Raw genomic sequence first — 27,406 nt, forward strand, 5'->3', positions numbered from 1 at the left:
GAGGTAACAAACATCCAAAATCAAAACAAGAGGACATTTGTCTCGCTTCACACTACATCAGAAGAAAGTTCGTAACTACCAGAAATAGAAAATGAAATGAGTTAAAACTTTCCTACTATTAAACATATTTTGTTTACTTCACTAATTTGCCCGTATTAGCCTTTTAGCATTCTACTTGTCCACAAAGAGTTTATTTGAAATAAACTTGACTGCATAATTCGATGAATAAATATGAAGCATATGGCACAAGTAGTTCTATTATTTTGACGCAAGAATACTTTATATGGTGCATTGTGTGTGTCGATCAGCTTTAACCTTAGAAGTTTAAAAGCGGTTAACCTTATAACATGCTAGTTATTATTTTGTCCCTTGCTCACATCAACCTGTTATAAAAGAATGCACATGAAGCATATATATATATATATCGATTTTGTGTATTTCATTAGTTGAATACGGCCAGAATAAGTCGATATTATTCATAGCATTATAAAGTACATGCATAAAACTAGTAGACTAAAGCTACCATCCTCCTCCCCCTAACATCACTGAAAAAAGCACATCATGATCATGTCTGCATTTCAGTTTCTGCCTTTGTCTTAATGACTTCATTTGTCAAAGTAAACCATGCATTTGCATTTCTAACGTAAACGTTTTTCAATATGCATTTCATGTTATATGCAGATAAAAAGGAGACTGCGTACTACAAGTATACAGTTTTATTACTATAGTTCATCTTAATCAGGTCAAGGTAACCTACAAATTGTAACAATATTTTAATGACAGCGTGATACTCATGTGTAGATTGTATCGATATTTTCATAGTTAAGTTGAGTTGCGTCCGATGTGACGGGACAACATCTACACATAAAGAGGTCTGTAGCACGAGATCTGGAAGAAATTTGTATTATTATTAATCTTTATGGTTTACGTATAATTATTTTGTCGGAGCATTTGGTATATAGTAAATATATTGATTAAATCATTGCAGCACGGAATAAAATGAGAATTGTAAATCGGTGTCTGCAATAAAAAAGTGTTGAAATTGAAGAAACAAATATGTATATTACGTAGTCTAGTATGTTAATGAACGGCCTGAAACGACACTTGTTCTCTCAGAAAGATTAAACCCGGTCAAGAGAAAGTGCAATATCAAGCAGCATGGAAGGTCAGCCGTGCTTCAAGGAACTGTTATGCAATTGGTGATATATAAAATGGACAGGTTCGAATGCAATTATCAGCATCACAGTTTAATATGTAAAGATTATAAATTGAGAATTGCTTCAACTGTTTTGTACTATTAGAGGATGTGATGAAAATTAGTGCACTAAAGCATTTTACATCAATGACATGTTATCGTCCTAAAAATCCCACATCGAAAAGTGGAGACATGTATCCTATCATGTAACAATATTGCACCGGTAAAAATGTAGATCTGTAATCAGGAACAAATACTTCAACAAATTCTACGAAGTCCAATTTAAAAATAAATAGCCAATGCATTTTCTGAAAAGTGTTAATAATACGATTTGAAATACTACAATGAATCGTAAATTTCTCCCACAGGTTTGGGATAATTATGGGAAAGCTGTCTTTCATTTGAAGGACTATTCCTGTGTGCCAATTATCTTTTGAATTCCTTTTACAAGTTATATACATGTATATATATATATAAAAGAAATCACTGACAATGGAAATAGCGACGGCACCAATATTATTAATACTAGATTTGATCAAGATCAAAACACGGGATTTCCAACTAGAAAATGATCGCAGACATGTTCTCATTCTGACGAACGATTTTGTACGTTTTACCTACGATTTCTCTTCGTTTTTCTCTTCGCTTCCCTTCTTTAACCTATCAATTGACTTTCAACCCTGTCTGTGACCTTGAACTTCGAAGGTCAATGTCAAAGATTTGCATACCTTTTATAGCCAGTCATTCATGCTATAGATGTGCCAATCATCAAGTATGTAGGTGTCAGAGTATTGGAAGAAAAACATTTCAAGTGTAATTGAAGAATAATATTTAATTTTGGTAGTAAAATGTTTTCCAAAGTGGTTTTTTTCTGAAATATATTTGATGATTTGACCTTCTAACGTTGCAAACATCTTCAAAAGACCGTTTTCTTTTATATACGATGAAAATAAACCGTTTGAAAGATAATTTGAAATTTTCAATTTTTGATCATTTGACCTTTGTGACCTTGAACGACGGTCAAGGTCAATACATGAAACACGCAATGGATTTTGTAGGCATCTGTACATGCTATTACTGTGCCAAATATAAAATCTGTATGTGTAAAGATATAGGAGCAAAGGGAAATTATGTGCATTTTTGGGACAAATTTGAATTTTGGCGGGAAAACGAAAAATTTTCGAAGTGCCATTTCTACGCCATTTTTAATCGATCGACCATAAAACTAGCACAGTTCGTCTTCATTAATCATGCACTTCGCAATGCAATTAAAAAATTAACTCATTTTGAACTTAAAAAAATTGACCTCGATTTGACCTCGTTCTGGGACCTTGACCTTGACATATTTTCTGATAACATGTTAAAGAGAAAAGTTAGCCCCAATCATGAACTATAACAAGAACCGATTGTTCAAGGAAACAAACGAACAGACAAAGAACCTGATTCAAAACAATTTTTTGTAATTTTAATTTTTTGGATTGTTTGACCTTGAATGAGGGTCAAGGTCAATGAAAAGTAACTTCTTTTGTAGTCACCCTTACGTCCTATAGTTGTGCCAAATATCATATCTGTATATGAATAAATAAAGGAACTGAAAAAGATTAAGGCATTTTTGCTCGATTTTTTAATTTTGGCGGGAAAAACTTTGAAAATTTTCAAAGTGTCATATCTCCGTCATTTTTTATCCGATGACCCCAAAAATTTGCACACTCCGTCTAAGTAGTTCATGTTCTTTCATGCGCAATGAAAAAAATATTTAGTTTCAGAATTTTTTTTCCGACATGACCTTGACATATTCTCTGATAACATGGCATGGATAAAAGTTAGCCCCGAACATGATCTACAAGACGCACTAGGTGCGTACGGAATCGAACAAACTTTCGTGAAGTTAAGGTCGTTCTAAAATCGTTTTTTAAAAATCTATTTTTAGATCTGTGACCTTGACCTTTGCAATTATGATCACCAAAATAGCATCGTTTAAATATTTAATAACATTCGAGTTTAAAAGTATATAAGCTATTCCACTCTCGTTAACAAAGCGTATATGTTTTATTTATCCATTATATGGTTATAATGCAACGATTTGTTACCTACCGAGTCCTGAGTAGAAGGGAGCGTGCGGACAAAAATGTACCGGTAAACTATCGAGCTGCTATGAGGCCAGCCAATCAGTGACAAGGATTAACACAATGGACTGCACGCCGAAGGTACATGTATTTACTACGGTCCTCAATCCCTAACGCTAAAAACAGTCATTACACTACGTAACCCTAACATCAGTTATGTTAGTATACAAACTTAGAGTTTCAAATATTGGTTTGTTAGTTAAAAGTTACGCATCTTAGCACACAATTTAATAACAGAACATATTCATGATTTGTATCAAAGTGTATTGAAATATTTCACGTGTTTAACCATAAAGCATTTGCATTTTTTATCAACTGAAAGTAATAAAAATTGAATAAGATTAGCATATACTAACTCACGAGAAGTAGCCAATTTTTGAAAGTTTTTCATTCCTGTTACTCAAGTAAAAGAGGGTAAAAAGTATCTATCACAACTTATGTTAGTTTAATGAGGTGTTATTTTGAGACATGAGTTGAAGAAAAAGTTTTTTTCCAAACACTTTATTTTGATCCGAAATGCTGCCGATTGTTATCATAATTTCTCAAATTTCATGTTTAAAAAACATTTTTGTCATATATTTGAATCAACTATTATCAATAATCGCGACCTGTCCGACAATCGAGTAGCTCAATACACTTATACACAATCATCATATATTGTACTAGTTGGCATTTTAACATCATGAGGTCAAAATTGAGATCGCTGCTACGATAGATTTTAGACCTCCATGTATCAAGTCATAATCTTTTCGATTAACATGACACTTTGTGCACTTGCCACCACCTACCCTTTAAACATTTAACTAATTCTACGATCAGGATTGAAGTTACTGTTACTTGCTAGATGGGATTGTTTCTCCGTAAAAAACCAACAAAACAAAACAAAAAAGTTATACAGACGATAGGAGAGGGAAATGACAATGTCATTACGTCGAACGAAGAAAAATGAAATACATTGATACCAATATTTGAAAATATAGTAGTAACTTCAATTTATTTACTTTTAACTCGAAAATACTAACTGGTAATTTCGAGAAAGAAACAGGAAAATATTACTGTATAGAGCCAATGAAATAAAAGCAATCTAATAACCGATATAATAATATTTTAATGATTCCTCACTAAAAATACAGGTATTTAGCAATTAAAAATCAAGTTCACTGCTACTCATACTTTGGTATTACATGTAAAGATGTTGTCGAACAAAAGCTTAAGCGAGAGGCAACAGAAACATGTGTGATTGAAAATGGCCACCAAAAGGATGGCAATAAAAAATTATCATATACACTAGAATCATAACCATGACTCATAAAACAATAAAAATGCAGAGACTCATCAAAGGTAACACAATTAAATTGCCTTCTTTAAACGATATAAGCAACTACTGTAAACATAAAATTTACAGTATCCTTTAGCCTGGGGTTGCCAAGAATCGCCACACAGACACTTTTAAGTAAACATCAAAATGTCCTCATGAGGTACAAGCTAAGGAAAGACTTACGAACAACCACTGTTTGTATATATGTAGAATTGTCATAGGGGGGTTCTCTCCGTCGAACCAACAGACCAAACAACCAGGTTAAGTCATTCCAAATACTATTTATTAACTGGAATTGTAGTCCCTAAAATATACGAATAACAGATATAACTATACGATACATGTACACGATAACCATTACAATCGAACGCACCTAAACAATCACACATTGATAAAATAACACTGAATATATTAGGTATCTTTCTCACAAGAAAATAAAAGGTTAAATACTATATAGCTTATTATAAATATGCTATACATTATCGTAATACTTTGATATCAAATAAAAACGACTTTGACCAAGACTTACATATATAGATCTGCTCTGTTCAAATCCCAAATAAGAAGTAAGAAAGGAAAGAAAGATTAGGCGGGAAAAGGAAGAAAGAATTAGACAGCGCATGTCACGGGTCAAGCGGTCAGTCATTGTCCATACATATACGACACTTATACATAACAATAGTATACCTATTCGGGGCCCACTATAACAACGGTACATACAAACGAAACGAAAGTATACCCGCGCTTACGCGGTTACGGAAAACGCAAATAACCGACAGACAAATATAAAACGCATAAATACATTATTTAACAGGGTGCCACATATATAGGCTAATGGTATACAGTTACAGGTATTTTATTAACGAAACGATGTCACGCACCTAGTATGTCATTCGTATACACCTGTATGCACCACGCAGGTACACAATGCAATCTAGACTGTCAAACTAAAAACAGGTCATCCTACCTCACCGGAGCATCGAGTTTTAAAGCGATATTAGCTTACATTTAATAACAATGGAACGATTTTTATATGAATATTTAACTAGGTTGTGATTCTTATATTTAAGTCCATATAATGAAAATGTAAATTGTTACTTTTGTGTATAAAATATTTGTTAAGATGCAGGATCCTTACACGAAATGTAGAACAGCCAGAGAAACAGACACCTCAGGTGAATGCAATGCCATACCATAGTGACTGTCCGAATAACTATCTTTCCTCTTTAATAAACTGCTTGGGGCGGAGGATAGTCAGAGCCTTGCTATAAAATCAAGAATTCAACCGAAGTCGATGTGTCGCCTGCGCAGAACGTTGGGAGATTACAAGAGTTCACACGGAAACGAATGTTTTTGTAATAGCGCGCTTTACCTTTGATCTTCGGGCCTAAAAAACAACCCAAACAAACACTTAGAAAGGAATATATGCATGAAGTTTGAGTTTGATCGTTCCAAGGGAACTCGGGTTATCACACTGAAACAATTTTTCTATCTTTTATTAACAGTGACCTTGTCCTTTAACCTTCAGACCTGGAAAGCAATCCCAAAAAAGCACATTTGGTAAAGAAGAGCTGCATGAAGTCTGAGTTTGATCGGTCCAAGGACACTTGATTTATCGCACGGAAACGAATTTTCTATTTTGAGTAACAATGACCTTGAACTTTGACCTTCGGATCTGGAAAGCAATCCCAAACAAGCACCTTTGGAATGGAAGATCTCTATTAAATTAAAGACTAAAAGAGTTAAAACTAAAGAGTTCGATCGGCCTAAGCGAACCCGAGTTATTGCACGGATACCTCTATGCGGACGACCCCGCCGCCGAAGCCGACATAGTGATACCTACAAAAATTATCCAATGTTTGTAAAATAATGCCAGTTTTTAACGCCAATAAATAACTCTACGTGAATAGATAGAAGGATAAACAACACTTTTCTCCACTTTCTAACTACGATTTACTATATTATGTTTATTGCTAAAAAAAAAAAAAAAAAAAAACGTTAATCGGGTGCTCTGGTCATATTTACCGACCAAGAGTTAAGGTAGTCTTTAGTAGGTCACCCGATCATTCGAGAACACGAGGACCGACGAAAACATCCAGATAAGGTTGGACGCCGAAAATTGAAATCCGGTTGTGAAAACTGACGGAAAATGATTAAATGGTGTATTTATTTAAAAACATAATGATTTTTTTGTTCTGTTCAATCATACATAATGACATACTGACCCAACATAATGACATGTCAAGCCAGCATTATGGCGTGCCAACTCAACCTCAGCACGTTTTAAATTGACAATGTATAACAATCGTTCATATAATCACACACACGGGGCAACCAGTCTGAACATTACACACAATTGCGAAAGCTGCATGGTTAAATAAGGGTCGAGTATTCACATGCTAGGCGACAGCTGGAATGATGAGACGTGTGTGCCATTTAAAGGAATTGTGTTACAAGTTGTAGGGGTGGTGACTTAGATAAAATAATGAGGTTTCAAGTCATGTAGTCGCCGGCTTTGAACCGTGAAGTGACATATATAACTGTAGGGTATGCATTAATGTCCTATTTCTACACACGTACGTGTACGTCATATAAGACGATGATACGGCGTTACTGTCATCGGTCTCCCTGAGAGACATAAACGATACGGATAGACTCATTCATTATGGTATGAGACGGTAACGTTCGAAACCATTGTTTACCGATTTTTATCTTAAGTGTTCCCTACTTTGAAAAAGGTGAGTACTCAAATTATTACTCGTTCGATTGCAGTGACAACGTCACTCTTTTTCGTTGTATGTTACTTTCCGTATTGTAGGCATTGTACTACATTGTATTTTGAATTAATCGAATGAAAACTTCCTTTTCACGAATGAAAATTAGATATTGGTACCATGATAAGCTTCGTCATTGTAACTCATTATGTTATTTATAAATATACACTTTGGAATAATCGGGCTAATTGCTAAAGGAATCTATGTACGACAACTTTTTAGATCATTCATTTGATATGTTGACCCAGATTTATAAACTGTCAACTTAATGTTTTCTACAATCGCGAAATAACTCGGATAAATCACGTCTTTTGTCCATGATCTAATCAAATTTCTGCCGCTTAGGTGAAAGATAAGTGCGTTACTACTGTGCCACCCGACCACCCAAAGTAGGCCACATTTGCGCCAACATTAACTATAAGAAATAAACGCCTAGCGTCTTATGTATAAGTGGATTTCATATGATGACTTTCAATGACGATTTTGTTGAAATGCTGTTCATAATAATGAAATAATGATGCAAACATTAATGCATATGTTTTATGCATACGGACATAAATTACAATAACATAATTGAAAAGCCGCAATTTTGATTGTTACAGATATGGACAGATTTAAAAACACGGCATGCTTCACTGTTTTGGCCGCCATTTTGTATATGTATTCTACTGGACACCGTGACCAAGTGTTCCCTGTGACACTGAACGAAACTTACGACTACATCATCGGTAAATAACCACTACATCTCATATAAGTACACATTAATTCATGTTAGTACTAACTATAGTCACACCTGCCTAAGCGAGAATGAATCGACTTATTCTCATATGCGACCTATTTTCCCCTCCCCATGTTATCTAATATAATAGCTACGTTACCCGAAATATGCCACCATATATCGGATACACAACAAACATCATATCTCTGTCCCAAAACACACATGCGACTATTTCAGTAACTTTAGCTTTAGTACTTGAGTTTAAAAACGAAAAAAGGAAGATCGCGCTTAAAGATAAACGAATATTTGATAATATGCATAAGGATTTTTATCGGAAAACGTTCAATTCTGATTTTCGCCTTGATAATACAAAACAACTTTTCTATTTCGTAAAAAGAAAGGGTAGTTTGGGCAAAAAGACGTTCTAGCAATTTAGACGATTTTTTTTCAAACATTTTAACTGATCAAATATATTAATTCGATTGAGCAGTATCAATAAAGGATGCTGTCAACTTACTGTTAAATCATTATTATTATTCTCAGACATAACGGCATATATTTAGAATATAAAAATAGTCTCTGTTTTCGAAGTTGGAATTCAGGACTTTGAAAAACATATAATACAAAATAGATTAATTAAATCCGACAATATTCATAGTCACTGGTGAATTGATAGTATAAAATCTACTGATTCAGCCAAAGGATATTCCTAAAAATCAAGACTTTTGGTGATTTGTTTAGAGTATTATTGATAGCTCATTAAAGAATTTCATCATTTCAAAACAACAATGCAATGAAAGAATTGTTTTGTTTTTTTTTTCAAAAAAGTTGGAGCAGGATCATCTGGATCTGTCCTCGCTGGTCGTCTATCAGAGGATCAAACCAATGACGTGCTTTTGATGGAGGCTGGAGGTTCCGAAGACGAAAACCCTCACATCCGGGTTCCAGTGGAAGCCATGCTGATACTGAATTCGGAACAGGACTGGAATTATTATACTGAGCCACAGAAACACGCATGTTTAGCCCAGAAACATCATGTACATCCTTATTACATCTGATATGCATGTATAGATATACCAAGTATAAATAATTATAAGTACAAAAAAGTGTACATTTATCTGAACATGTAAAGGGTAGATTAAATTACTGTTATCTCAAGACATAAATCTCACTCCTATTTGGAGATCAACCTGTTAACAGGTGTAAGTAATTTGATGTGCACTCAATAGCCGGATAACATTGACGCATCACAATAAATGTTCCAGTTCATAATATCTTACAGATTCAGATCATGAAGAATGAATTATGCTTTACAGAGGAGCAATTGGCCACGCGGAAAGGTTCTCGGTGGATGTAGTTCGATCAACTGGTTAGCATTTGTGCGAGGTAATCGACACGACTACGATAGCTGGGCAGAGGAAGGATGTGACGGCTGGAGTTATAATGATGTCCTCCCGTACTTCCACAAGTTTGAGGACGTTTTAGCTGAGGAGTTCCAGAATTCAGGTATTTGTTGCAATTTTCTGAACCTAATGATACGAAATATTAACAGTTGCTCAATTTGATTTTATCAGACGTTAAATTCGAAATTGAATAATAGAATGAAATATAAACTTAAAACGTCCGCGTATAACAACCCCTAGTCATATAAATGTTAATTCAGGATTTCTGCTTCCTCTAAGACCTATATATCTACCTAGAATATAATACAAATTCAAATCACAGACTTAAATTTCCTAAATATTCTGCTAATAGTTATTTAAGGTATAACTAAATTGTATAGTGCATAACTCTATCGATAATATCCCTGTAACATAAACTGCAGACTGATGTTCTAATCTAGACAAAACGGCTAATCGTTTCTGACATTAAAACACTATTGACACTTTCTGTGTATTTATCTCGACGCAAGATTATAGAGGAACGGGTGGCCCTATGCCAATAACCCGTCCTAACACAACCCCAATGCAGGAACTGTATTTGAAAGCGGGGAAGGATCTGGGCTACAACGTCGTAGACTGCAACGGAAAAGATCAGATTGGTAAGGGTCCTTGTTATCAAGTTTTGATTTGCTGATGGCTATGTCACTGTCTAACATAGATGAAAAGACTAAAAGTATGTCTGTCCTCACGGAGCGATGTCTATGATGAAGATGTATGGATTGTAGAATTATACTTTTAGTGACTATTGGATTCCTCTAATGTGTTCGGATTTCATGGCAGGTCCTGAAATTATCTCTTATGAAGTGTTTGGTCAACAGGTACATGTAGATCTGGAATGAAGTGTTTGGTAAGAGTATGAAGAAATCTGGTCTGTTGTACACGTGGGTTTTTTTTTAGGGGGGGGGGGGGGGGGGGGGGTATAAAAATAAAAAATGCTGAGCTTGAATAATGTAGGTTGTGTGTCATTTTGTATAACATGGACTATAGCAGCAATAATGTAGCCTTACAAAGAGACATTCAGTTATGTATGTCTATATGGAATATAATAATAATATTAATTGTATAATGTTTCTGACAGCGTCATGTATTGGTACAAGGAAACCGCACGTTTATGAACATGTTCTGTCAAGAAAATGATACTGGGTTGTAATGTTTCCAGAATAACAACATAGCTATTCTGTCATTTGGTTAGTATAGGGATGTTAAGTATCCAGAATAAAACCAATGATGTTCTGTCAATAAGCATACTTTAGGTTTAAAGTTTTAAGTTTATTTTAGGGTTTTCCTGGATGCAGTCAAACATAAAACATGGCGAGCGCTGGGACAATTATAGGGCCTTTGTGAAACCTCATATTGGAAGACGTAATCTGCATGTCAGCCCCAATTCCCACACAACAAAAGTAATTATCCTAAAATTGTACAAAATACACAATAACAACTTCAAAGATGTGAATCAGACCCAACAGAAACGAAATGATTCAAACTGCAACATAGAGTTGTTTTGTCCTTCTATGGCTCGTCAATGGTGTTAAGGACACGATACAGCTATTTCCTCCTTCTATGGCTCGTCAATGGTGTTAAGGACACGATAAAGTTGGTTCCTCCTTCGATGACTCGTCAATTGGGTTAGGGACACATTACAACTATTTTTCCTTCTATGACTCGTCAGTGATGTTAAGGGGTTATAAGTATTGATGCCTTGGAAGCGCTCGAAAACACTAAAAAAGTAATGTATCTTATAATTTCAATCTTGAACTTCATCAGAACGGTAAGTGCATGTCTACATGTATTATCAACCGCGTCACTGAACAGTCCTCCACAGCCGAAGGTTTGTGCAAAAGACCTAAACAAATAATCAAAATATACTTACATGTAACAGTTATTTTATAAAAAAAAAATCATATTAGAGAAAGTAGAGCTGTAGTTGATTTGTTAAATGCAGTGATATAAAATTTTAGATCATAGTAAATGTCCGACAAAAAATATGTATATTTTACATGTCAGATGGTAGTTGTTTTGTCTTGTAGTTTATATGCTTATACAGGTCATAATAAAGAAGAAGAGGGCGATTGGAATTGAATACATTAAAAATGGAAGGAAACACAAAGCATTCGCGCGGAAGGAAGTTATTTTATCTGCAGGCAGTATCAATTCCCCGCAGTTATTGATGTTGTCTGGTGTCGGACCAAAAGAACACCTGAAGAAATTTGGGGTACGTAAGTCGTAAATTTAAAGGCAAATTTTGAATTGTAATAATATCTAATGTTCCGAATATTTAATTGTAAGACGCGGTTTATGTTGAACACCGTTCAAACGTTTGCTAATAGCGTTTTCGTCTGCCATGCTTCTGATACCAAATCTAGCGGTACATAAGTATAATCAAAGATTATTCTACCTCTTTATCAATTAGTTGTAGATCTGAAGTTCAACCAAGATAAACCTGTTCCTACATGAATAAGGTACCACCGTGTGTAAAGACTAAACTGTCAGTATGATCAGCGTTGAATCAAATACATGTATGTATTGGGCCGTTCTAGATTACAGTTGAATCAGATATGTATTGGGCCGTTCTATATTACAGTTGAATCAGATATGTATTGTGCCGCTCTAGATTACAGTTGAATCAGATATGTATTGTGCCGCTCTAGATTACAGTTAAATCAGTTATGTATTGTGCCGTTCTAATTACAGTTGAATCAGATATGCATTGGGCCGTTCTAATTACAGTTGAACCAGATATGTATTGGGCCGTTCTAATTACAGTTGAATCAGATATGCATTGGGCCGTTCTAATTACAGTTGAATCAGATATGCATTGGGCCGTTCTAATTACAGTTGAATCAGATATGTATTGGGCCGTTCTAATTACAGTTGAATCAGATATGTATTGGGCCGTTCTAGATTACAGTTGAATCAGATATGTATTGGGCCGTTCTAATTACAGTTGAATCAGATATGTATTGGGTCGTTCTAGATTACAGTTGAGTCAAATATATATTTGGTCGTTCTAGATTACAGTTGAATCAGATATGTATTGGGTCGTTCTAGATTACAGTTGAAGCTGATCTCCCAGTAGGAGAAAACTTACAGGACCACATACTAGTTCCTATGCCGTTCCCTGTCAATATTACCGGCCCAATCAATCTAGCGAAACTGACATCATGGTGGACCCGTCTGCAGTACGATTTCCTAGGAACAGGTGAGATTTTATTTCGTGGTGACAAGTTATTTGTATAGTCGTATTTTTATGAGTTCTTTTCAACCACAAAAATAGCTAACTGACATCCATAAGGTCTTATACACTTTTCAGAAATTCTGGCCCAAGTTTCATCAATACTTCATTACTTAAGAAAATTCCTTTGCTAAACATTCTGTTCAGGAAAACATAATTAGACTTTAGGAAATAATATTGGCTAAGAAACTTTCCTTAAATTTGGTAAGACTTTTTTTTATAGAAATGTATAAGTTAAGGAATATTGATGAAAGCGTTGCTAGATGTTTTTAACAGCGAGCACGCAACTGGAACTTGATACCAGATGTCAAATGAGTTAAATTACTCGGAATGATCAAAACAATTTCAGCTTTCACGATTGGAGTTTAGAAGACTTTTTTTTTTCAAATATGTAGATCAGATTGATCCTATGCTTGGTTCTACCCTACCGTTTTAGGATATATGTCCGGTCCACTTTCGGATGGAGTGGCGTTTTTCTATGACGACTTTAACTTAACAAAAGACGCGGGGAGGACCTCCGACATCCAGCTGCTTTTTCACAGTGCACATTTGTTCCCTCCTAGCATGAAAGGTGCAGTCAATTTTAATTTCAGAGATGAGGTAAATCTACTGAAATTCGTTTTATAAGATCGTGGAGGCAGCGTTGCCTTTTAAGTTTAACTGGTGAAAAGTTTTATATCACTTGCGAGTTGAATCATATCACTAAATTCACCTAGACCATTTTATCAAATATGAGTTATAAGAAACCATGAAAAGCTAATCCACCAATAACATGAACGAAATATTATTGCTTTTGTAATAAATAAAGTGAATTACTATTTCCATGTTTCCTAGAGATCAATAAATGCTACTGTTGTTACCTATGTGAATTCATATGTTTTTCGTTAACGTGTGTGTAATGCTGCATATACTATTACTAAGGAAGACAAAAAATTGGTATACCGGAATGATTGGTATCTAAAATTATATAATAAGATATATTAAAAAAGCAATTAAAATTCAGAAGACAGCTAAAAAATGAGCTTTGGTGTTATTGCAAATCGAAACAGAAGAAAATAATTCCTGTTAATATTGTAACTCTAATGTATGAAAATATAATATAAAATATTTCTATATTTCTTTTGTTGCATTGCATTGCCTGTTATGTTTTATACAATGGACTTTATATTATTATATAACAGGCATGCATAAGACAATCTTTCATACATGAAAAGAAAATGTAATCTTTAAGTGATTGCTTTCATTATTAAATAAAACAATAACTTATGCACTGTGATGATTATTGAGGATGAAAAACCAGAGAGCAAATTATCCTTATGTATGTATGTATGTATGTATGTATGTATGTATGTATTTATGTATGTATGTATGTATGTATGTATGTATGTATGTATGTATGTATGTATGTATGTATTAACATGTATGTATGTTTGTATGTATGTATGTATGTATGTATGTATGTATGTATGTATGTATTTACATGTATGTATGTTTGTATGTATGTATGTATGTATGTATGTATGTATGTATGTATGTATGTATGTGTGAATGTATGTATGTTTGTGTGAATGTATGTATGTATGCATGTATTCATATATGTATGTATGTATGTATGTATGTATGTATGTATGTATGTATGTATGTATGAATACGTGTGTGTATGTATGCACATTTGCTTACTTGAAACAATAATGTGGTCAAAGATTTCAAAAATTTGCAGACTGAAAACCATTTCTCAAGTACTCTGAGTGCAAAAAAAAGAAAAAAAAAAAAAAAAAAAGAGAAAAAAAAAAAAAGCAAATCCCGAAACAAGACAAATCGCAAGAAAATTAACTTAATTTTTTGTGTACTTACGTGTAGTTATTTAAACTGATTATAAAAACGTATCTGATCTCAAATTTTTTGTGATATATGTACCATATATATTGATAACATACAGGTTGACGATAAAATTTTCACTCTACGTGAGGATGCGATGTCCATTACCATCTACCCAGTACTTCTACACCCCAAAAGTAGAGGAACAATCAGACTGAAGAGCACCGATCCATTTGACTACCCAGTAATCGATCCACACTACTTAGAACATCCGGATGATGCTAAAATGCTCGTTGCGGGTAAATATATTTATGACGGAGGGCTGGGAATAAAGTCTTCTAATGTGAGAGAGATACATTGGACAAACGTCTTGGTGGAAGTTTGCAGTTACAGTGGCTTTTAATGTTTTGAATACGGTTTATAAGGCGTTATTAAAGTGGACGTGTATGCGTCAGTAACAATCTTAAACTAATATCAATATAGTTTTATTTGATGATTCTAGATAACAATTTTTTTAAAACAATAAACTGATCAGTTTTCATTGTAATGTTTATTTAATGATTTGTTTATGCCCGGCAGAGGAATATTAAGTCTTAATTACTTACATCAAAATCAAGGTTCAATGAATGAACTTTCTAGATTTTAAGATCTCTTTATTCCCTACCGGTGTTTACTTGTCCCAGTTAATTTTATATTCAAAGGCCTCTCTCCATTATCACGATTTATATGCTAGATGTCGACTACTGGCGAAAAAATAACAACATACGAAGGGATACGAGGGATGCATGTTGATGAATATCCCTAAGAAAATTGGTGGTTGTCATTGTGATTTCATTTGGAAATATTCCATTTCCTTGTGCGATATCAAGTCAACCGTATTCGATGCTTGTTGAATTTTTAATGGTTCCGTTTTTGTCACCACCGTGTGTTTCCTGTTGAGAATAACCCGGATTTGATCTAGATTGAGTGGCGGGTGTCAGATATGTTTTGTTCATATATCCCTAGCTTTGTCGATTTTTTTTTTATTATATCGGTATTCTGTGTTGGTCTTCCATTAATATGAATTTATTTCCCGTAGGAACACGCTTTGTGGAGAGGTTAGTTGACACAGAGACAATGAGATCTATTGGTATAGATGTCAACTTCAAATCACCTTTCTATCACCTGTGTTCTCAACACGAGTTTCGCTCCGACAGTTTTTGGGATTGTTATGTCAGGCAATACACATTGACTGTCTTCCATCCTACTTCAACATGCAGAATGGGGGCTAAAGACGACAAGACTTCTGTAGTGGATACCAAGCTAAGGTAATGATCCCTTTATACAGATATTGTTTCATAGTACATAAGTACGATTGGAATCTAGCTTTTGTCGATTTTATGCAGGGATTGATTAAATTAGCATTGAGGAAAAATGAGGATGATTTTTATCTAACGTTAGAGGAGCAAAAAATATGTAAAACTCGTATAATGTTATCATTCTACATTTATGTCTATTGTAAATAAGTTAATATTGATCATGTCAACGTACAAAAGATAACATTTTAAGAATTCGATTTAAAGACCTCGTTGTGTTTTATGTTTATTAATTATTCTTATTAAAATGGGTACGTGCTACACTTTTGTCTAAAACTTGACTAAAATACAACAAACACCATCCTGAAGTCTCAAAGAGTGAAACTTCAATGTTGAAATATCTAACGAGCAAAGCTTAGATAATGTGTGCTCTACCAAACATATCAGACAAATATATGACAAGGCAAAACAGATACTTTGATATTCATGTACGATATCCTCTATTAAATGTGTACTGTTACTGATATTAACTCCTAATCTCCGTAGATATAGTGTCTTGAATATTATTTTTATCGGGCTCTTCTTGTTCACTGTTTAGTATTTTACCTTTCAGAGTGAAGGGTATTTCCGGTCTACGTGTCGTCGACGCTTCGGTTATGAGAAATGTTCCCGCAGGCAACACAAACGGTCCGGCGACAATGATAGGGGAGAAGGCTGCTGATATTATCCTACAGCAATAGATAACCAGACCAATGTATCAAAGAGAAATTTTACTGAGAAATGAAACCTGTGGATAAAATATAGCAAAACATGTATCACAAACATATCGATTTTTCCACTGCCTGTCCTAGTAGACGTTGTCTTATTGTAACATAAAATGTAAATGTGTTAGAGAGTTGCACTGAGATCCCATTTCAAAAAAGCTTAAGGCATGCTGTATTTGTTTTGATATAATTATAATAATGTTATTGTAGAATACACACCTGAACGTTGCTGTGTTCAATTAGTAGTTTATGGGGAACATAAAAGTATTTATTACTGACGTTTCATAGCTTTCTGCATATCATAATAATTTCCATTGTTCATTGTATATATTGAATATTAATTCAACCCAACTCAGGTGATTCAATAGGCAGTGTTAACAAACACAACACGAAGGACACGTTTCTGTTAAATCCATTGATAAAGTAATATGTTTACCAGGTGAAGTTGATGATGTGCTGTTAACCAGTACTTGGTATATTGTACATACCTTAACCATACCATGTTAGATTCTAACCAAAATATTACTAGCACTAACGGGACTAATTTTGATTCTTACACCCCGTAAAGTATCTCGATTGTGGTTTAAGTATTGACTTTGTATATAAACAAGTTCATTGTAATTAAATATTTGTATAAGTAATAGTGTGTGGTGATATCTGATTTATCACCTGTTTTGATAGGAAGATTTTACAAGTTATATTCACTACTCTAAACATATAAATACACCATTCGATTTTTTTTTTTAGAATTTGTAAAGGGCTCTGATAATAAATGTATAAAGTAATGGACATATATATTCATATAATTAGAAGTGGTGATGAATGGAAGCACAACTTCCTCGATAATCAATATATTGTAAATCAAAACAAAATATATGTGTAACTTGAAATAATCTAGATCTAGTCAGAGTTACAATATGCCAGAAAGTAACTAGAATTGTCGCCAGGATTGCCGATGAACCCGTTGCTATAAATCCATCGTGATTCCAACCTTGGTTCTAACCCTTGTTGATAAGTTTGAAAGGGTCAAAAGAGTACGTAAAAGTCCACAACGTCAGATTACAAATTGTCTAAATTCATAAGAGAAGGGATCATACTTGCCTATTTATCCATATCTAAAATAATATAATCAAAAGCAAGTAACTGCCATATTGTAAGTGGTATTCGCTGGCTAAGCATAGGAAAAGGGGGCACAACTCGCATAACAATAAAGAAATCAAAATATCAGTGTATGTCCAACCCATCAGTGAGTACTGGCTCCGTCTTAAGAATATCATATTTATAAGTACCATTGAGCTTGATTTTGGTCTCAAATTAGGGGAAGATAATCTAGTATTTGAATTTAGCGGAGCAAGTCTTAATAAAACACATTCAGTTTACAATCATAATTAAGAGGTTATAACTGACAGGAGAATTGTAACACTTTTTTTTGCATTTGCTGAAATGTATAGGATCACAAATAATTGTAGTTATAATCCTGCTATAGACAGATGGACATATACTCCGATTCCAGTATACCGACTATCACAGTTTGGGGGGTATAAACACGAAAGAAGCATTGGACTTTTCCTCATAAGTTCCTGACCAACTTTATAGCCATTGACTGTGGTCTAAAAAAACCGGGGTTATCGATGCATACATTTTTATACATCGATAACCCCGATTTTTTTATAAGGTTTTAGAATGTATACGAATACTTAATTTATAAAGTTGTGGTTGTTTACTGATGTCATATGTTACTCAAAAACCCGAAACCGAGCCCCTGTGATTGAGACAAGTTTCTGCTGTTGTCCCGGATGTAGCGGAAACAAACAGTTTAAGTTGTTGGAAGTCCTCGTGGTGCACCCCAGATTTTAAGTTGCCCTCTGGGGAAGGTGTAAAGTGTACCATAGTTCAGGAAGGAAAATAAAAGAAAGGATGTTAGACATATTGTGTTAACATTAGATTTGATTGTAATTATAACCCAGGTATTCTTTTGAACTGTTCCTCCCTGTGCGCATCATCCAGGCCTCGTAACTGCCAACATTCACGTAGGGATAACGCAAGAAGAAGAAACACAGGATCTGTGAAAAAATTACCAACTACCCGCTTCTTCAGACCCAGATATACTAGTAAACTAGTTACTTGTTTACAGCTTACATTTCGTCGCACCGACTATATTCGGTGTCTAGCGGCATGATGAGTAATGTTCAGTTTGAAATAGCGGAAATTTATAGCGCATGATGGATTTATTTAGAACAAGTCAGGTAAAAACCGTGCAGCTGCATGTTTTGTTATTCTTTTCAATAACCATATCCGTTCCTTCAGCTTAGTACCTCTGAATTATTTCTATGTACAAACAGAAGCTATTGTCTTTCCGACATTTTACTATAATTTGATTGTCTGCTCATAGAAGAGAAAAGGATGGATGCAGAGTAGATGAATTAGGTAGATGAATAAGTGTGATGAAAAAGGAAATGCACAGAGTTATAATCAACGTGAAAAATGGAGGTAACTATGGTATGGTGAGAAAATACAAATAATTGTACAGTTGTACAAGAGGGACAGTGATAGAATATCTTGGGTTTGTAGATTTATTGAGTTTTCCAGGGATTGGGGAGGAGGATGTATAACCCAGCTGTTGCATTCCTATGACGAACTTATAAATGTTTTCATTGTACAATACTCGGGAGGATGTAAACAAAATGACATCACGCATCATGACAAAATACGTTTTTTTTTATTTGTCTTTTTGTAGAAATATTGAAAAAAAAATTACACTAAAGAGCATATCAGTGAATGCCATGGTATACAGACAGACTCCGAGACGAGACTACCCCTTCGCCGTCTTAGAACGGGCCACAAATATACAAGCTAGTAAACAGAACACCTTGATTTTTGATTACTTAGTGTTATATTTTCACATATGAGTTTATAACGTCGTATATCGTATAACAAAACTTCGTAAACGTTAGTCCCTCAGTATCACTGACCAGTCCTACTGACTAAATGTGGTATAATGCGGTATAATTCATTTCGCGTCTTGTAAATCTATCACCAATTCTTAGATGCTAGTATCTTGTTTGTGTGTAACAATCAATGCGTATTTAGATTGATTTCAACACATGAATTACGTGTATTTAAATGTTTCCTTGCAATATCTTCTATAAAATAGTTTGCAGCTAACGATTGAGGGAGGTTTATTTGAAAATGGGTTCATCAACTAATTTACTTTAGTCAGGCTGTACAATCTAATGAAATCACATACTCGGATAAACAACAATCAATGCCGTGTTTCCAAATCATGATGTATGTGCAAATGGATTCGACTAGAATGAATCGTAACTTGTTTCCCCAAACATGAGCTTTACGTGTAATCAAAGTGAGGTAACTCCAAAGTGTACATGACCGTTTTCGGTGGGCAGGGCAAGGGATAATGTTACAAACACCATTGGTAATGTCGAGTTGGCTGCATTTGGGGCATATAAATAACGACATGGATGAATCGTTTAAGTAACAGTTTTCTTTTCTTTGCAACATTAAACATGTTACTCTCCTTTTCCTTAATGAAATAACTAAATTCGGTAAACGTTCAATGGCTTCTCCAAAGTACGATGAATGTATCATTCTTGCTATCATTTGCTATCATGTATATAATATCAGTGTTGTAACTGTGCAATTCTATTAGGAAGCTCTCAATACTTATATAAAACAAAAAAGTATCCATCGGCATTGGCAAATTAAAACACAATGTAGTTCAAGCAGTTCGGCATTTTTGGTAACCTATAATGTGTGGTGATAACGCTTAAGGGGAATTACACAGCTATGGGTTTGTTCATATTTCTGTTTGTTAAATGAGTTGAATCCCCTTTCTTTGTTATGTATCTTCTGTACAAATGAGAAGTTACAATAGGCCCTGTGGGAAACTGAGAGTTATTGTGATCCATTTGCTATGCAATATTATCCCTATCAAAGAATTTTGGCTTCTTTTTAACAAAGAGTAATATCAGACAAGATATTGACATTAAAGTTATAAATGTTATTGTATAAATAGTCGATATAAAGAATGTGCTTAAAACTTGTTCGAAAACGAGAGCGTCATCTCCAGTTTTCTCTATTTCAAATTGTCCTTCGTATACTTTTTAAACGATCTTTTTTCTTCTTTTTGTTTTTGGCTTTTAATCCATGAATGTAATAAACTACCAGACCGCCACTTCAGGAGGAGAAAACTTTCTCGCTACCCATTATAACAAAGCATAATAACTTCTTATACCGCTCCCGTCAGGCGTCCCTACCATAGCGGCATACTGTAGAAACTAAAGGCTTATTTTAATCAATTGTTTTAATTCAAATCTTATCCTCTCTTGACACGTGTAGATTATTTTGATTATACATAAATTGCCAGGTTATAAACAATATATAATACCCAGAGTCGTTGCATATCGTATATAACAATTAAAGCTTTTCAATAATATGTTAATCCTATCCTGATCTTTTAATCTCACCAGATCGTAAGTATAATACTGTGTAGGATGTAAGGAGGACGCGGATAATAGGCTCTTTATACGATTTGCACATGTCAATGTACAGTTCCATTAATTCACACACAAAAACGAATATGTAAGTTTACGCTGATGAATATTCAAATGATTTGTGATACTCTGCATAACTGAATTATACTTGAAGAATTGATTTTCGATATGTTATATAGATACATGTTTCACGACTGAATTGTGCGCTTCAGTATATGTCCGTATTAAAGATTTAAGCTGCATATTTATATAATAATAAGCACTTGTCAAATGGTCAATGATATACTATAAAATAGGTCTCCCTGATATCGCCCCGTACTGATGAACATATGTGTTACTCATGCAATGTTGAAATCTTAGTCCTATCATCCAATGTAAATAAACCATTCAGTTGCTGTGTCTGATTTACTGTTGACTTGTAATGTGACAATGCAGTGTAATACCTGGTGAACTGTTGACTTGTAGTGAGAAATTCTAATGTCATATCTGGTGTACTGTTGACTTGTAGTGAGAAATTATAATGTCATATCTGGTGTACTGTTGACTTGTAGTGTGAAATTATAATGTCATATGTGGAGTACTGTTGACTTTTAGTGAGAAATTCTAATGTCATATCTGGTGTACTGTTGACCTGTATTGTGAAATTCTAATGTCATATGTGGAGTACTGTTGACTTGTAGTGAGACATTCTAATGTCATATGTGGTGTACTGACTTGTAGTGTGAAATTATAATGTCATATGTGGAGTACTGTTGACTTGTAGTGTGAAATTCTAATGTCATATGTGGAGTACTGTTGACTTGGAGTGAGAAATTCTAATGTCATATCTGGTGTACTGTTGACTTGTAGTGTGAAATTCTAATGTCATATGTGGAGTACTGTTGACTTTTAGTGTGAAATTATAATGTCATATGTGGAGTACTGTTGACTTGTAGTGTGAAACTCTAATGTCATATGTGGAGTACTGTTGACTTGTAGTGAGAAATTCTAATGTCATATCTGGTGTACTGTTGACTTGTAGTGTGAAATTCTAATGTCATATGTGGAGTACTGTTGACTTGTAGTGAGACATTCTAATGTCATATGTGGTGTACTGACTTCTAGTGAGAAATTCTAATGTCATATCTGGTGTACTGTTGACTTGTAGTGTGAAATTATAACGTCATATCTGGTGTACTGTTGACTTGTAGTGAGAAAATCGAATGTCATATGTGATGTACTGACTTGTAGTGAGAAATTGTAATGTCATATGTGGTGTACTGTTTGCTTGTAGTGAGAAATGTCAATGTCATATCTGGAGTACTGTTGACTTGTAGTGAGGCATTAAAATGTCGTATGTGGTGTACTGTTGACTTGTAGTGATATATTATAATGTCATATATGGTGTACTGACTTGTAGTAAAGCAATACAATATAATATTTTGTGTACTTTTGACTTGTAGTGAGACAATCCAATGTAGTATCTAGGGAATGAGAGACGGAGAGAGAAAGAAAGACAGACAGAGAGGCAGAGAGAGAGAGAGAGAGAGAGAGAGAGAGAGAGAGAGAGAGAGCTGAGATATTTTTCGGAACAATTAGCTCGAAAACATTTTTTTTACAACGCAACATATACCCCTATTGGTATTACAGTATACCCGACACATAAGTGAATAGTATATAAGGTATGACGCAATATGCATTTGACTTCATCATACAACTATCTGATCTTTTTTACTGAAAAGCAAGTGAGGACATTTTAAAAACAAAGGCTTCGTAATAGTATAGACGTCCCATAAGGGTAACACTCGTAACTACATCAAATATTCAATATATCCACATTAAAACTAAAAATATAATTCTGTTAATCAAATCGGAAGTGTTTCAAAACGATTGATTATTTTTGTGCAGTATATTTATTTCGAAGATAAACAGAACATATTATACAGGTAACTGTCACTTTAACATCACTGTTCACATTATGGCACCAATGATAACAGTTTTACGTTTCAAACCCCTGTCTACAAACAACGCGTGCGATAAAAGTACTACATATGTTATACAACAAGTCCTAGCTCCATATTGCTTAGTTGTCATTCAATTAATATATCAGACTGATGCTGATTTTGTAATGAATTACGCAGAAATAGCATCAGTGTTGTACTGTTAGATTTGTTTGGAACAAATTTTCATCGATAACAATTATTCATTGTGAGCCAAATTAAAGAAATTTGCAGAAAATATATTATTTAAAGCACCGTGTGTCGTCGGTCACGCATGGTTGTGAGAGGAGGAAACGACAACTGCTTTTTTCGCCTGAAAAATTTGGAACGTGGCGTACTGGGCGTTTCTGCAACGTTATGTTCACTACTTATAAATCTCTCCACATCCTTTTCTATCATCCTCACAAACTTTGTTTTGCTCTGGTCGGAACACATAATGTCAGGTAAATTGATATTCTTCACATTTTCCTTTGATTCTGTCCGTGTGATTGTGCTCTCTGTAGGAAAACTTACATTGTTTTCGGCATGAATCTGGTGTCTCAGAATAGAATTAGATCTATATAGTTTCGGTTTCTTTGCTACCGGCATTGACTGGTGTAATCCATTTTCCTTTAAGATATCCACAGGTTTATGAACATCGGGTAGTCTTAATTGTACCTTGTTCAACTCGGAATTCTGATAATTAAACTTATCAATCTGTTTATCTTCTTCCTTCTGTTGTCCGTTTTTGTCCCTGATGGTGTCGGTGTATGTCTTGAGGTTGTTTCCTTCCACCTCTTCGTTCAGATAGTCCAGATGTTGCTTCTCCTCCTCGAGTCGCGTAAGTTCATATGTGACTTCGAGTTTTTCACGAGTTAGATTTTTCAGCTCTAAGTGCCATAGTTTCTCGATGTGTGTGAGCTGTCTCTCGAGACCTTTTTGCTCTCGAATGTTTTTAATAGAGGCCGCCACCGAGTCATTCTTTGGACGTGGTTTTTTCACCGTCACCGGGGACCCAGACATCGCTACAAGCGGTGGGTATTATAGACTGAAATAAAAGTGGAAAACATACAATATTTTTGGAATGTCAGTGTTACAAAATACAACAATATTCTGGGCAATATACCAGCGTGTTTACATAAAACATCATTACTTACAATTATTACATAGATAAGACCATATTACATATCAAAAGGATTGTTATTGCATTTAATCGTCGAAAATGAGGTTGTGATCAGACTAAATTCGTTAATCAGTCTTCTTATAGATTTGAACATGAGTATTGCCCATAGCAGCCATTACAGCTTAATATATATTTAAAGTACAGCAAGGCAATGTGATAACTGCCAAATATGACGATTTGAAACAAGATAAAATCTACATTCAATTTCTATCCTCATTTAAAGGGTCATAGATCCCTTTAATGAGACTTGGTAATGTTTAAATGAATTTCGTGATAGATTATACACCAAGAACCATACTGGAATAAGGATTATCAAGATTACTTGTATAAAAGCGATTATGTTATATGTTTTTATATTCGGTAATTCAAAGTACACCATGATCAATCATAGTTGACCTTTACACATTTAAGGATTAACATATATAATAACTCGCATACCGTCCGTGATATTATATCCAAAGTGTTGAGACAGAAAAAAACTTTTTAAAATATTCAATTCTATAACATAGAAGTACGTAAATATCAATAGTGACGCACATACTTCAGTATGAAGTCATGAGTGAAAATTAGATTTATGCATTGGGTTTCTAGGTAAAATGTACATCTAAGGATAATCTAAGGATAAGGCGGATAGGAGAACTGTCAATCACACTACAGAGTAACATGTAGATATCAGCATTTAAGCATTGAACGGCTTTCTGTTGGCATTCATAGTCAATATGAATGCCAACTGGACAGATGCAAATTCTATGAAGCGCGCTAGCGCTTCATGTTGAATTTGCCTCTGTCCAGTTGGAATTCATATTGACTATGAATTCCAACTGAAAGCCGTTCAATTCTTATATTTACCATCTGCGATTTTTTGTTTGTCATGCGATTTTTGTTTTGAAATTTTCAAATTCAAATTTCCCGCGCTTACCAGTAGCAGAGATCACTTCCTGTTGGCAGTTCATAGGCTGGTGACCTCGCAACTGAATTGGTAGGGTTATATAGTGGCAGTGCCATACAATGGTAAATATAAGGTTATATATGGTATAATGTGGAAACCAACATAAACTAGCGAAATGGATGTAGAGTGTAAGATAAGGAAGAGAAAGATGTATATATCAGCATAGGGATCGTAGAAAGATATACGTAAAGCCGCATATAAGATTCCAATTCCTTTAAATATTAATTTAGTAATAAATGAAGTTCATGCGAATAATGAACAGGATACCATGTGCAGCTGTTTTTGCCTTTTTCAATAACGCTTGAAAATATTCGAAATGCAGAAGACATGTAAGTAATATGAAAATTGTCAAAAACATACAAAACATATATAAGGGGGATTACTCCATATATCTTTTATATAATTACGTACAAAAATATTTAAAAAAAAAAAAAAAAAAAAAAAAACATTGCGTAGATAAAATTGCGATTAGCATGACATGTATAATGTTGGGATAAGTTTGTAGTTATTCAAGATTGTTAAATGCAATAGGTTTTGTATGTACAATTTAACTTCTGTGTGATCGCAAAAGGTTTTTTCTTAGTTCATCCCAACTTTAAAATCCAAATTGTTGTATGCCAACCCATAGTAATTATATGTAAATCAAAACTTTACATGTGGATGACTACATTTGATGATGATAAACCTGTGGCAGTATCGAGGTTCCAAATGGATAATGGAACATTTCTCCCTTATGTGGCTTGCTTGATAGAGCTGCAATTATGGCCTGTGAACTTTATACAGGTAGTCACAAGACTAGATGTACATCTATGAACTGTACATTTTATTTATAAATCAGCTGATAGGGCCTTACATTGGACTTGATTACACCACGGAATTATCATGAAATTATATATTTGGTCGATATAAATGACAGAGCTATGAAGGTAAACATCATATTGCGCGCATTTCGCTCACGGATTAAATTCACTTCAAGCCAACTAGTCGCTATTTGCATAAACCCGTGTCATTGTTGGAAGTTGAAAGTGGAGTTTGATGAGTTTGAACTTACAAAGAAAAAAAGGTTTGAGATTAGTCATTGAAATGCACAGACACTTGACGAAAGTTGGCAGGTGTTTTAACGACCCTATTTTAAACATCGTCAAGAGCAAGATCCTGGCTGATGGGGTCGGACATGTGATTTGAATGGTGAATTATATGGCTGTCATTTTTTCTATACAAATTTATCTTGTTAGTTTATATGGTTGTTTTACCATAAACCGTAAATACAATAATGGTAGACTTGTATTTATAATATATTCACATTGAGGAACATGATAAGCCAAAACTGAAAATATCTAAATAATCGATGAGGAAAATAATACATGTGGATATCGAACCCTTAGATGGCATCATAACTACCACTGAATACCACGTTATCAACAAAACGACTGTCAATATCATACATTGTATGAACAGTTGCCCCTTCAATTCTTAACTCTGCATTTGCACGTAAAATTTAAGTAGTTGTTGAAACCGTTAAATATTACTATTGTATTGATGACCTGGCATGAGTTTCGTATAACAGATAATACTGATAGAGATAACTGGATCACCATGTTATTAAATCATAAAACAAACATTGTCACGTACCGTATAATATTTAGAACGTTGAGTAGTTATGTAGTCATGGCTCCATTGCTGTTCGTCCTGTTAATGACGTTGGTGTATCGCTCCTAATCCTCAGCCAACCTAAGGTCTAACACGATCAGCAAGTGTTCAACAGTATGTATTGTTTGAAGGATTTAAGCTTATATAGGTTCGTAGGTCTCTAATTACCGAGCGGATTTAACGGTTATGTTAAATTGTGCCGTGTATAACAGGTCAGGCTACAGTAAGTACACATTGGCATTGTATAATACACATCACCACATCACCAGCGCCTGCTTTAATTTAACCTGTCCATGTGCATTGAGTGAAATGACAACCTAGACAGTTAACAATAGAAAGAAAATAAAGCTCATAGTAACAATACGCTTCAATAACAAAACGAAGCAACGATTGACTTCAGCAACAATAATTTTGAATAAGTTTCAGCACGCTGAGTGTAATCGACCGAAAATATGTCTCTGTGCATAGTGCCA

General features: G+C 34.4%; 2 protein-coding genes across 2 annotated transcripts; one reads left to right on the top strand and one right to left on the bottom strand.

The window, feature by feature from the left end:
* Positions 1–4,622: 4,622 nt before the first annotated feature.
* LOC117328374 (glucose dehydrogenase [FAD, quinone]-like) lies at positions 4,623–18,557 on the top strand. Its single transcript, XM_033885902.1, has 11 exons — positions 4,623–4,662; positions 8,960–9,168; positions 9,448–9,637; positions 10,044–10,172; positions 10,852–10,973; positions 11,618–11,785; positions 12,622–12,772; positions 13,242–13,405; positions 14,745–14,922; positions 15,702–15,930; positions 16,532–18,557. The coding sequence occupies exons 1-11, from the start codon at positions 4,623–4,625 to the stop codon at positions 16,656–16,658; spliced, it is 1,707 nt and encodes a 568-aa protein (XP_033741793.1). The 3' UTR covers positions 16,659–18,557.
* A 4,509-nt stretch (positions 18,558–23,066) lies between these two features.
* Positions 23,067–27,043, bottom strand: LOC117327636. The gene is made up of 2 exons (XM_033884699.1): positions 26,916–27,043; positions 23,067–24,199 (listed from the first exon to the last, which is right to left on the bottom strand). The coding sequence occupies exon 2, from the start codon at positions 24,172–24,174 to the stop codon at positions 23,419–23,421; it is 756 nt and encodes a 251-aa protein (XP_033740590.1). The 5' UTR covers positions 24,175–24,199; positions 26,916–27,043; the 3' UTR covers positions 23,067–23,418.
* Positions 27,044–27,406: the final 363 nt, after the last annotated feature.

This window comes from Pecten maximus, chromosome 5 (assembly GCF_902652985.1).
Source record: "Pecten maximus chromosome 5, xPecMax1.1, whole genome shotgun sequence".
Taxonomy (NCBI): domain Eukaryota; kingdom Metazoa; phylum Mollusca; class Bivalvia; order Pectinida; family Pectinidae; genus Pecten; species Pecten maximus.

Bases quoted from the DNA above. Each gene is read 5' to 3' on its own strand.
- LOC117327636 (XM_033884699.1), bottom strand. From the start codon at position 24,174: ATGTCTGGGTCCCCGGTGACGGTGAAAAAACCACGTCCAAAGAATGAC.
- LOC117328374 (XM_033885902.1), top strand. From the start codon at position 4,623: ATGACTCATAAAACAATAAAAATGCAGAGACTCATCAAAG. The intron at 12,773-13,241 runs GTGAGATTTTAT...CTACCGTTTTAG, and splicing joins GTACGATTTCCTAGGAACAG to GATATATGTCCGGTCCACTT. The intron at 13,406-14,744 runs GTAAATCTACTG...GATAACATACAG, and splicing joins ATTTTAATTTCAGAGATGAG to GTTGACGATAAAATTTTCAC.